Genomic DNA, 12,610 nt, shown 5'->3' with positions numbered 1-12,610 from the left:
TCATCTGTCTTTGTTGATATATTGGGGGATTTTTTGAAGTGTCCTGTTCTTTGGGCAATGATAAAATATTGTGTGTGGAGGGAGGGGCAGAACTGTCTTAATTATTGGGAGTGTTGAGTGGAGTGGATGGATTTGATCTTTATACTGTGTTTCTTGTATATTGCTCTTGATTAGCCTTTTGTGTGCATCTTCCCTCCTCCTGCAGAAACTGGTGCGGTGCAAGGCTTGTGCAGATGCTGGTTTGCTAGATGAGAACTTTCTGAGGCGGTGTCTGAATTTTTATGGTATGGTGATTCAGCTGTTGCTTCGAATCCTCGACCCTGCCTACCCCAAGTGAGTTTCAGGGCTGGGTGTGTAAATCACTATCTCAAATATCTGATACTGGCTGTCTCTACCTCAACATTACCACCTCCTGGGATTCCTAAATTTGTGATTGCTTCTTGTCAATGAATGACTGTTTTTAGACTGTAAGTCTGATTTTATGTAGTTATTTCAGTCACCGCTGTAAAATCCTGAGTTATGTTTTGCTAATCGGAAGTGCTGAGATTGAATTTTAAAACTTCAAATATTTATGAGGATATCTGTAAAGGGCTATTCGGCAATTCTGTAGGAGAGTGCAGAAGATATTATTTGACCATGGGATTCTGCTGTCCTCCTTTTAACCCTGTCATTGTCTTTTCTATTCCACAGCATAATACTGCCTTTAAATCCTGATGTCCCGAAGATGTTTGCAGCACTGCCTGAGTTTTATGTGGAAGATGTTGCTGAATTTTTATTTTTTATTGTACAGTAAGTAAAGTCATGTTTGAGGCAAACTATTATGCTTCCCACATCACAGATGGTGTTCTTGTAATTGTCTCTGGGCTCCCCTCTCTACAACTGAAAACCAGTCAGAACTCTGAGCTAAGTCAGTTCCAGCAGAAAGGGAAGGACTAATAAGAAAATGTTCAGTGATCAGTGATTCTCTGGAGGGGAAAAAAGCAGAAAAAGAAGAATGAGGGGAAGCAAACTGTGGTGAATATCAGTTGCTTAGACCTTGCAGGCTCCCCTGAATGCATATTCTGAGAGGGTAGATCCAGGGTTTGCTTTAGCTGTGCTTTTTTCCACTCTCTCTGGTCTTTTCTTACTACTTAGGGCTTTTTATCTAATTGTCTTTCATTTCTCAATTTTTTTTTTCTTGCTTTTGTGAGTCTCTCTCCCTCTTTCCAGCTCACTAGAAGGCTGCATGCTGCCTGGGCAGATGGACTAAGCATCTGTTGGGGACTCCATAGGGCTAGGCTGGTTTCCTGTTGGACAAAGCTGTGCGCCATGAGAGCCAAGAAGAGAAGCTTGCGGCAGTGGGCTGTTGCAGTTGCATGCAGCCCTCTACGTGTTAGCTGCTTTTGTTGCTGGCTGCCTTCGGAGTCATTGCAGAAAGAGGAATGGGGCTGAGGACATGGCTTTCAAAGAGCCAGTTTCTGCTTTACTCACAGGCATAGGAGCATTTTTGCAAAGGAGATTGCCTTGCTCTAGGTCTGCCCCAATGTCCTTTGCTGCCAGTGTCTCTCTTAGAATAGTCTGTAGGGGGATCACCAGTGACTCTGCCCTCCAGAATGGGAAATGCTTTCCTAGACTATTATAAATTGAATGTAGTACCACATGTTAAAAAGGCAATTTCTCTTTGATATCTTAATAAGGTCTGAGGTATTCACCATGTCTAGAGCAGTATTAAAGATAAGCAATGACACTCTAATAAACAAATGCCCTTTAATTTGTAGATTTGCCAGAATCATATTAACTTCTAAGATTTACCTCATTAAAGCTGAATATGGTTGTTCCCTCAGACTTGTGGGTCCACTGGTGTTCATAGAATTCAAGAGATCTCAGTCATTTTCCTTCTTCAGCTCCATGTCCAGCCCCTGTCTTTTTCTCGCAGTGCTTCAAAAAGAGGCAGCAGTTGTCCCTGCATGCCGAGGAGGTAGCATTAAAGTGGCACTTCAAAGTAGTGTTGACGCCATATGAAATGTAACAACTGATTGTGGCTGTAATTCAGAGGCGGTCCCAGGAAACTATTATTGGCAAGGGCGCCTAATGTAACTTCATCAGAATGTAGTTTCCATAATGACTTGTGCTTTTGCTCGGGCTAACAGGTAGTCTGACCTGAGTTGCCTGAGACAAGTATGTAGCTGAATCCTTTACAGGTTTTGCTTTTTTCCCCTCCCTCTTACCTCTCTTCAGATACTCTCCGCAGGTGCTTTATGAGCCCTGCACTCAGGACATTGTGATGTTCCTTGTTGTGATGCTGTGCAACCAGAACTACATCCGAAACCCGTATCTGGTAGCAAAGCTGGTGGAGGTGATGTTCATGACCAACCCAGCTGTTCAGCCACGGACACAGAAGTTCTTCGAAATGATTGAGAATCATCCTCTCTCCACTAAATTGTTAGTTCCCTCGCTGATGAAGTTTTATACAGGTAAGATGTTGTGTTTGCAGGGTATTGATCAACACGGTGAGGGATGAAAGCCTGGTAAGGCAAGAGGTTCTGTCAGTCGGCTTAGGCTCTCAAAAAAAAATCAAGGTCAGTCCTTTGGAACATCTTTAGATGATGCCTTGTTCTATTGCTTTCTGACCGTCTTTGTGTGGCTTTATTGTAGCCTGACACTAGCAGTGCTGCCCTGGCACTTGAATTCCAAGGCAGGAAAGGTGGTTTTTTGTTTTTTGTTTTTTCCCACGTTTGGGGAGTGGGAGGGGGTGCTTGGAACTAAAATGTTTTTGTGCATGAGATTGTAAGTACCCTGATAGCCATATAAACCTTGGACAGCCCTTGCGGGCTCTGCCTCTGGGAAGTCATCAGTCCCCTGCAATTCCCTCTGATGTCCCATCTCTCCTAGCCGCCTTTTGCTTTTCAAACGTACATCCCAGGGATCCAGTGAGTCTAAGTGGCCTTTCAGCTATCTCGGCTTCAAATCTACCGTGATCTGCCAGCTTTATTGCACTGTGGAGCACAGAGTCATAGAACATATAACAGTTGGGTAGAAAAGGAATCTTATAGTCCTACACACATGCTATTTTTCTTTTTCTAAAAAAGAAATAAATAAAAACAAAGAAAAAACCTACACTAATAGAATATGCTGATATTTTAAATGCACAAAAGTTAATTCATTTGAGTGTTCTGGCTTCACCTTTTTTTTCAGTTCTTTTTTCTTGCTTAATTTCATAATTTGGCTACATCCTTCTGCCCTATTCTGTTGTATGTTAATGTGACCTTAACTTTTGTACAGTGCTACTTACTCTGGGATGGTCACTACAGCAGAATAAGTGTATAGTATAATCTCCCCACAGTTCAAAGTTCTCTCTCTAGTAAGCATATGTCGACTACACTGCGCATGTTTTCAGCCGCTAATAACCATTTTATTTTCCCTGAAAAACATCAACCAATCTAAACAAAAAAAACCCCCAAGTAAATTAGTAAAATCTAAAAAATCAAAACCAAAAGCAGTACCCCAAAAAGGGAGAAGAACCATCTACCCCAGGAGGTACACTAGAGATTTCATTATTGCTATTGATTTTACATGGAAAGTGGTCAGATGCTGTGGTGATGAGCAGAAATATTAAACCCTGAGAGACATGGATATTCTTAAATCAGATTACTATACATTTGAAAGGAAACCCAACCTTGTTTTAAGCCCTGTTTTTGTTAAAGGTGACCTGAGAGAAAAATGTGCTTGTGCCCTTTTTTTATTTCTTGATGATGTAGGAAGAAGCCTAAAAGGTTGGGTTTTGTTATTGTTGGTTTAGGGGAAAAAAATAAACATTCAGGTCTGGTATACCCTGGAACTCCTGGAGATATAACTAGTGTGATTGTGACATCACAATATTGTACATTGAAAGTGTAAAAAGAAAAGGAGAGTTGATGCAGAAACAACTCTATTTCCTGATTTTTGTGGGGGGGGGGGGCAGGGTGATTAAATACTCAACATAATGTTGAGGTAGAGATTTTTTATTTTTGTATTCAGTAATCCAGTTTTTTTATGGCTCTCTATATTCACTTTAATTATTTGTCTTTACCATCTCACACATTGGAGAGCCCAAACAATGGGGGTTTTTGTTAAACATGGAATAAAAGTAGTATGTAAGGTATGCTCCTCCAAAAATGCTACATCATGAAACTTGCTTTCCTTTGAAAGGAAGGTTGATTCTGAGAAATAAAGTGAATGATGCCCCTTTAAAATGGGGACCAAGTTGGAGTTTTACAGATGTGATTTATTTTTTTGCAGCTTTCAGCTGTACCTGACCAGTTAGATTGAGGGGGTGGGAAGTGTGGTATATGGATACCTAGTAATCAGCACAGGATACTGGAGGGAAATTTTGATGATGGGGTTCTAGTTTTAATACTGGTGTCTTCTATTTTCTTCTCAGATGTTGAGCACACTGGAGCCACCAGCGAGTTCTATGACAAATTTACAATCCGCTACCATATCAGCACCATTTTCAAAAGCCTTTGGCAGAACATAGCTCATCATGGCACCTTCATGGAAGAGTTCAAGTGAGTAAAATGTTGTAAATGCCAGAGATAACTGCTTAGACACTTGCCTTGGATTTCTGAAGTGTGGAGACCACTGGAGTAAGGATCTGAGGCTGATCCCTCCAACTAGGATATGTAGCTGAAGAGCCAGATTACTCAAAGATATTTAGCTTCAGAACATGAAAAATATATATAAGATCCGTAGGTGCAAGAGGAAAACTTCCCCCCAGTATTTATTTTCAAATGTGCCTCCCTATGCTGATGTGCATAATGCTTGCTTCTCTGTCATGTTGGAGGGCACATCTTCTGCACTCTCCCCGTGCCTTGGTCATGTTTTGCCACAAATACCTGGAAAATGCTTTTCTTTTTGTCTTTCTTAGCTGCTACTTTATGCTTCTTCTCAGTGTTTTCCTGAGCTCATGGTGGTGATCCCAGTTGGGAACCCCTGTGTATTTTTCTGAGCATACTTAACTTCGTTTCCAGTTGTTAATGTCTGTCATCCTGTTATAGTACAAATGTGCAGAGACAGGGATTATCCCTTCCATTCTTTTATTCCCCCTGCTGGTCTGTCCCAGATTCCATTTCCAGACAGTGGTGATGTTTATTTGGGCCTCTCTTGTGAGTTCCTAGATATTTGACAATGTTTCTGTCACTGGCCAACAAGAGCTATTTTGTCCATTGAAGACGGATTTTCCCTCGTCCTGCTTTATTCTTGTTTAGGCTCTCTCTTGCTCTTACTTTGCTATTAGGGTCAGGAAGGGGAAGGATACCTCGTTTGATCAGTCCCAGCTTACATGATTAGGCCTTTCCACTATGGCCATTCTAAACACAGAGGAATATAGGGTGCCTCTGGACTTTGGTTCATCTGGCCTGTAGAGTGGGGGCATTAATTATTCAAACTGTGGTATGAAGAAAGAATGTTGCTAGTGCTCCAGACTGAGAGATGCGTTCTGGATTGAATGCTCCTGTTGTACCGTGCAGCGACAAAGGCATTTCAATGTTTTCCAGCTCTGGGAAGCAGTTTGTTCGCTATATCAACATGCTGATAAACGACACCACTTTCTTGCTGGACGAGAGTCTGGAGTCCCTAAAACGGATCCATGAAGTTCAAGAGGAGATGAAGAACAAAGAACAGTGGGACCTGCTGCCTAGGGTGAGCATGTTGGTTTTTTTTCCCCAGTGCCCCTTTCTTTCTTATGCTAGGATTTCTTCGGCTAAGGGTAGCACCAAAGAGCTGCTCTTGCAGAGCTGCCCTTGGAGGTGGCATTGCTTGCTGCTACCATGGCCAGGGTCACTTTGGGCACTGCTTCCTGAAAGAGAATCCAGGCTGCAGAGTTACATCAGGGCTGGCATTGCGGGGGAGGGGATATGAGACTTTTAAGAGATGGTGTATTTAAAATGCTAAATGGGGAAATTGAGGCTTATAATCCTTTTTCAAAGGAAGTTCTGGAAGATGCCCACCAGCTGAGTTCACTTCAAAGAACTGTTCCAGCTAAGAGCTTTTTTTCTTCTAATGTATTGAGCTCAAAGCAGGCTTTGGGATGGAAAGGAAGAGAATAAATTTCAGGATTCAATGTCATTATACAATATTTGTATGCATTCACCCACCAATGTCAGATATTTTTATACTGAGGTTATTGATTTCAAAAATAATCTGAAATAAAAAAGATATATAGAAAGGGAAGATCCATTTTGCAGAGTTCCTTTCAGATAAGAATGTTCTAAAGTCTGTATTTTCCCTGCAGTGTTACTTCCTCCTTTTGATACAGATAAGTGTTAGTTATCCTAAAACTTTTATACAACAAGAATGTGGACAGCTGCCTCAGATAGAGCACATGAGTGCAAATCTTGGAAGTGGGTAATCCTTACAGTGCAAACAGTGGTGGCAAAAAATAGAGCATTAAAGCCCAATGTAAAGTAGGCAGCTGGATTATTCTGTTCTTAAATAGTCTTGGATAAACTTAACATTTACTAGGATAGTAAATGACTGTATGCAGTTGTCCTGGGATTCACTTAGCATACAGTGGTGGAAATATTCTGCATGGTTGTAATCTTTGGTGCTTAGGTGTCTGCATGTGTATGTGTGAAGGAGAAGATTCAAGTTCCACTTTGTAGTTCCAATGGATTATCTAGTTGCAGACATGTTGATGTCTGTGGTGTTTGTCACAGTGGGAAGAATACAAATTACTGTAGTGTGTTAAAAGTTAGAGATAGAAACGACCTTTTAGATTAGAGTCCAGTCCATTGACAAGTGCAGGATATAATCCCCTGACAGAAGATTTATCAAATATTAAACTGGGAACTGCACTTGGCTATAGTCAGCAACACTGTCTTCTTTTCATATTGCAGCAATAGCTGTAAAATATGAATAATGCTATACAAAGGGACTGTAAAGAGTGATGCTTTAGTATGTAAATATTATAAGGATAGTGTAAAAGCTGATGGGTCTGGAAATGAAGACCATTTCTTGGTCAGCTCTTGTACTATTTTTATAACATTTGTATTGATTAAAACTACTTTGTCTTTGTTTCAATCTAGAAGTGGCTCCAACACAGCACCCTGTATGGAATTAGCATTTAGAACTCTCTCTTGGGATTTTGGATCAGCAGAGGCTGATCTAGCCCTTGGCAGGTGGGGGGATAGCTCCCTGGCTGATGAAGTTCTCAAAGGTCCAATTCTTACTGTTCCTCACTTTAGATCTAACTTTCCTTCTGGACTTCACTTACTTAGTGTTGTTCTCACATTTGTTGTTGTCACCTAGTGGAACTCCTTATATGAGGAACATCTATATTCCATGTTGATAATTGAAGTCATACTGACTGAGTGTACGATTGTAAATAATGTTCTTCCATACAACTTGTATGGAATTAGAGTTGGAACAGTTCTGTTTGTCCTCCAGTCCAGCCCACAGCTAGGGTAGAATAGTTCACTGTAATGTATTCTCCAGCACTTTTGTCAAGTAGTTTTAATAGAAGATTTGGAGATCATTAATAGGTTGTGACATATAGGTCATGAGTCATGTTTCAAATCTAGAGAAACTGTACCTTTCAAAAAGAAAAGGAGTACTTGTGGCACCTTAGAGACTAACCAATTTATTTGAGCATGAGCTTTCGTGAGCTACAGCTCACTTCATCAGATGCATACCGTGGAAACTGCAGCAGACTTTATATACACACAGAGAATATGAAACAATACCTCCTCCCACCCCACTGTCCTGCTGGTAATAGCTTATCTAAAGTGATCATCAAGTTGGGCCATTTCCAGCACAAATCCAGGTTTTCTCACCCTCCACCCCCCCACACAAATTCACTCTCCTGCTGGTGATAGCCCATCCAAAGTGACAACTCTCTACACAATGTGCATGATAATCAAGTTGGGCCATTTCCTGCACAAATCCAGGTTCTCTCACCCCCCTCCCAAAAACCACACACACAAACTCACTATCCTGCTGGTAATAGCTCATCCAAAGTGACCACTCTCCCTACAATGTGCATGATAATCAAGGTGGGCCATTTCCAGCACAAATCCAGGTTTTCTCACCCCCCCCCACCCCCATACACTCACAAACTCACTCTCCTGCTGGTAATAGCTCATCCAAACTGACCACTCTCCAAGTTTAAATCCAAGTTAAACCAGAACATCGGGGGGGGGGGTAGGAAAAAACAAGGGGAAATAGGCTACCTTGCATAATAGGCCCTAATAACATCAGCCACACTATCAGAGGCTCGTTCACCTGCACATCCACCAATGTGATATATGCCATCATGTGCCAGCAATGCCCCTCTGCCATTTACATTGGTCAAACTGGACAGTCTCTACGTAAAAGAATAAATGGACACAAATCAGATGTCAAGAATTATAACATTCATAAACCAGTCGGAGAACACTTCAATCTCTCTGGTCACGCAATCACAGACATGAAGGTCGCTATCTTAAAACAAAAAAACTTCAAATCCAGACTCCAGCGAGAAACTGCTGAATTGGAATTCATTTGCAAATTGGATACTATTAATTTAGGCTTAAATAGAGACTGGTAGTGGCTAAGTTGTTATGCAAGGTAGCCTATTTCCCCTTGTTTTTTCCTACTCCCCCCCCCAGATGTTCTGGTTTAACTTGGATTTAAACTTGGAGAGTGGTCAGTTTGGATGAGCTATTACCAGCAGGAGAGTGAGTTTGTGTGTGTATGGGGGTGGGGGGGGGGGTGAGAGAACCTGGATTTGTGCTGGAAATGGCCCACCTTGATTATCATGCACATTGTAGGGAGAGTGGTCACTTTGGATGAGCTATTACCAGCAGGATAGTGAGTTTGTGTGTGTGGTTTTTGGGAGGGGGGTGAGAGAACCTGGATTTGTGCAGGAAATGGCCCAACTTGATTATCATGCACATTGTGTAGAGAGTTGTCACTTTGGATGGGCTATCACCAGCAGGAGAGTGAATTTGTGTGGGGGGTGGAGGGTGAGAAAACCTGGATTTGTGCTGGAAATGGCCCAACTTGATGATCACTTTAGATAAGCTATTACCAGCAGGACAGTGGGGTGGGAGGAGGTATTGTTTCATATTCTCTGTGTGTATATAAAGTCTGCTGCAGTTTCCACGGTATGCATCCGATGAAGTGAGCTGTAGCTCACGAAAGCTCATGCTCAAATAAATTGGTTAGTCTCCAAGGTGCCACAAGTACTCCTTTTCTTTTTGCGAATACAGACTAACACGGCTGCTACTCTGAAACCTGTACCTTTCAAGTGTCAAACAGCATGACCTCAACTCCTGACAGTCCTGTAGGAGCTTGCTGCTAATTGTTCAGAGCTGAAAGTTGTGCAATAACTCATCCACGTGACTCTCTCTGATTTACGTTTCAAAGATGTGTGGATCTGAGAGCCCTTATCTCTTTCCTATAAAAGTAATTAAGAAAGAAAATTCAAAGTGAAGTTCTGGGTCAACAAAATGACTCTCTAAAAATCACCTTCACGGCTTCTGCTTCATGTGTTCAGTCAGAATCAGGTTTGCTCTTCTGAAGCCTTTATGACAGTTTACTCCTGTTAGTATGGCAGAGCCATTACTAGGTGAAGGAGTGAATTGGCACATCTAAAGAATTGTCCCAATTTTAGAAGCTTTATTACCTGTATTAATGAACAAGCCAGAAAAAACCCAGCCTGACTCTCAGTTCCAACACTGACTCTGCAGTGCTGGTATTTGGGATGGGGGAGAAACCCAACCCACCCTTTTAATTGTATGTTGAGCAAATTGGATATGGAATCAGTGAGACTCGCTAAACATGGGACCCCACCACAATACCATTTGTACAGTCATTTTTTGGAGCGATACAGCACTTTACAGCCTTGATACTATCCACTTTTATACCCCTCCACCACCCCAGATTTTTGTCTAGGACATGCTATTGAAGGGGAGCTGTACCTTAAATAAAGGAGCAGTGTCTTAATACAACTTGAACCACAGTCTGTCACTCTGCTTCCGGCCAAAAGGATGTTAGATCATGTCTGTTTAGCTATTGAGTAGGGAGTTATAAGGACTTGTAATTGTGGCATGTTTATTTTCTAGGACCAGCAACAGGCTCGGCAGTCTCAGCTTGCTCAGGATGAGCGTGTGTCTCGCTCGTATCTTGCCCTGGCAACAGAAACTGTTGATATGTTCCATATCCTTACCAAGCAGGTTCAGAAGCCTTTCCTCAGACCTGTAAGTATAAACTGTTCTGCTCTAGTATTCCTCATTGCCTGGCTGGTTTCCAGCTTCTTTAATATGTGGGTTGGCTCTTTTTCTTTACTGGATAAAATCCTGGAGATAAGCTGTAATGTTATCCACAGTGCACTGAAATCTAATTCTAAGCATATGTATTATTGGTAGCAATGATTTGGTGCTATAAAATGCATTTCCTTAGTCCCTGAGATGTTAATGGTGCTTTTAGACAAGTCACAGATTCCCTCTGTGTTTGGATTATAACAAGCATGTTACAATGATGCCAAGATGGGATGGTAGGAAGGACATTCTAGGGTTTATGTTTGTGGAGACGGTTTCTGTCCTTCCGGCCTGAGAAAAGTCATCATGATTGTTGCACTCTGAAGAGGGATGTAGGCATGTGATGTTTTCATCTTGTCACCAGCAGAAACACCACCTGGAATTATATTACCTACACGTTGTTTTTTTAAATGTGTATTTTTGGGCAGATGTTCAGTAAAAGTTGCATTGTTTTCTACTTCATATGATGAATACTTGAGTTTGGATATAAGTATAACTGTTTGGAGATAGCAATGAGGAAAGGCTCACCGTGTGAAACTTATGAAATTGGTGGCAGTCTTCCTGAAGAGAAATCATAGTCTCGAATTCCTGAGCCAGATGCATGTGGGCCTTAAGGTGGTGTCCCTTCCCCAGTGCCGCCTCGTTTTCATTTGTACTTTATTTTGACCTTCTAGGAACTTGGTCCACGATTGGCTGCTATGCTGAACTTTAACCTTCAGCAATTGTGTGGCCCCAAGTGCCGTGACCTGAAAGTTGAAAACCCTGAAAAATATGGGTTTGAACCAAAGAAGCTGTTGGACCAACTGACTGATATTTACCTGCAGTTAGATTGTGCTCGCTTCGCTAAAGCAATTGCCGACGACCAGGTGAGCTCCAGAAAGAGAGGTGGGTATGGTGGTGGTATGGGCAAACAGAACTGGCAGAGCTTTCCAGAATCACTTCTGGAAGAGCTTGCCCACTACCTGTGCACTGCCAACCAACCTCCTTCAATTTACTTTCCATGATTAATCTCTGCATGGGCACTCTCTTCTCCTTTGAGATAGGTATGTTTATAACGTGCTTTGCAAACCTATAGTGCTATATAAATAATACATAGTTGTTCATAGAATATATGTAGCACTTTACATATGCAGAGCATTTTACAAACATTAACTGTTACCTGCTTAGCCTCCCCTATGAGGTAGGAGTAATAGTAGTATTGCCTCCACTTTAGAGGGGAAACAAAGGCACAAGGGTGATTCTGATCATGCCCGAGGTCATGACCACACAGATGGTCTCTGGCAGAACTGGAACTGTGATCTAAGGGCCTTTTCTCACAAATCTAGGCTCATTCCTCTAGAACATATTTCCTTGCAACAATAATCATTAGAGTGACACCTCTATGTTTATAAAATAGTGTTGTGTGTGTGATTGATCATATAGGTAAACTATGGCTCATCTGTAACCTTGTGTCCTGTTTGAGATTTGAAAGGACAAATGTTGGTCCAGGGTTTTGTTTTGTACAAAGCCAAGCTTTTCAGAATCCAAAGACCAATAGAAATGTTTCTAGGGCTGCTTAGACTTCTGATGGAAATGGTTTTAAAATAAGTAAATATTCCCCTTCGAGTGTGCACCTCCAAGCAGCAGAACTGTGCAAGTGGCTTGATTAATCCCCCCCCCCCCCCCCGGCTGAGAAATACAGGAAGCAAACAGCATAAATAGAGAAAAGTAAATTGTAAGCTTTTTCCATTCTGATGATCTCACATGGTGTCAGTAATGTACCTAAAAAGATGCCTTTTGTTAGCTATCTATAACTTCTAAATTGACAGTGTCCCTTTAACACTATTCCAGTTCCTGCACCAATATGCTTTATTTTAGTTTGTCCCCACCTTGTTGCTGTGCATTTGAGTTGTAACTAGTACAAATGAGTTAATGTTGGATAACATAAAGTGGCTTCTCATTAAAAAAAAAAAAAAGTGGGGGGAGTGACTAGTGTCTTGGCAATAACAGGAAGGAAAATCCAAGAAAACACTTGATGCTGTAATAGCGATTGGGTAAAAAGTATGTTCTAAAAGGTTGCCTGTATGTGGCAGAGATGTTCTAAAGCATTTTGATGGATCTCTGATTTGCAGTCCTAGTACGTAGAAGAAATTTGAAGAGCTTTGCCAGCCCCCAGGCACAGTGCCATAATTATGTTCTCCGCTCCAGGTTGGCATGGAGTTTGGGTGGGCACACTGTGTCCTGAGCATTGAAAACAATGTTTCAGTGAGATCTATAATGCAGAGTAGAGAATTACCACTGTGTTTAGAACAAATTCCCAAAGAAAACAGCAACTCCTAAAACCCAGTATGTTAAATCGTGTTTGTTGCTTAACT

The 12,610-nt window shown here is 41.6% G+C and overlaps 1 protein-coding gene across 4 annotated transcripts in view; it reads left to right on the top strand.

Moving 5' to 3' along the window:
* UBE4B (ubiquitination factor E4B) overlaps positions 1-12,610 on the top strand; it is a 67,468-nt gene that overhangs the window by 50,741 nt on the left and 4,117 nt on the right. For all 4 annotated transcript variants that reach the window (XM_073316801.1, XM_073316798.1, XM_073316799.1 and 1 more), the window contains 7 exons: positions 206-333; positions 691-789; positions 2,218-2,453; positions 4,400-4,526; positions 5,514-5,658; positions 10,062-10,196; positions 10,931-11,122. In XM_073316801.1, the coding sequence (XP_073172902.1) occupies positions 206-333; positions 691-789; positions 2,218-2,453; positions 4,400-4,526; positions 5,514-5,658; positions 10,062-10,196; positions 10,931-11,122 (1,062 nt within the window). The remainder of the gene's footprint in view (positions 1-205; positions 334-690; positions 790-2,217; positions 2,454-4,399; positions 4,527-5,513; positions 5,659-10,061; positions 10,197-10,930; positions 11,123-12,610) is intronic.

This window comes from Lepidochelys kempii, chromosome 18, assembly GCF_965140265.1.
Source record: "Lepidochelys kempii isolate rLepKem1 chromosome 18, rLepKem1.hap2, whole genome shotgun sequence".
In the NCBI taxonomy this organism is placed as follows: domain Eukaryota; kingdom Metazoa; phylum Chordata; order Testudines; family Cheloniidae; genus Lepidochelys; species Lepidochelys kempii.
This window is presented reverse-complemented; position numbering and strand designations above follow the sequence as displayed.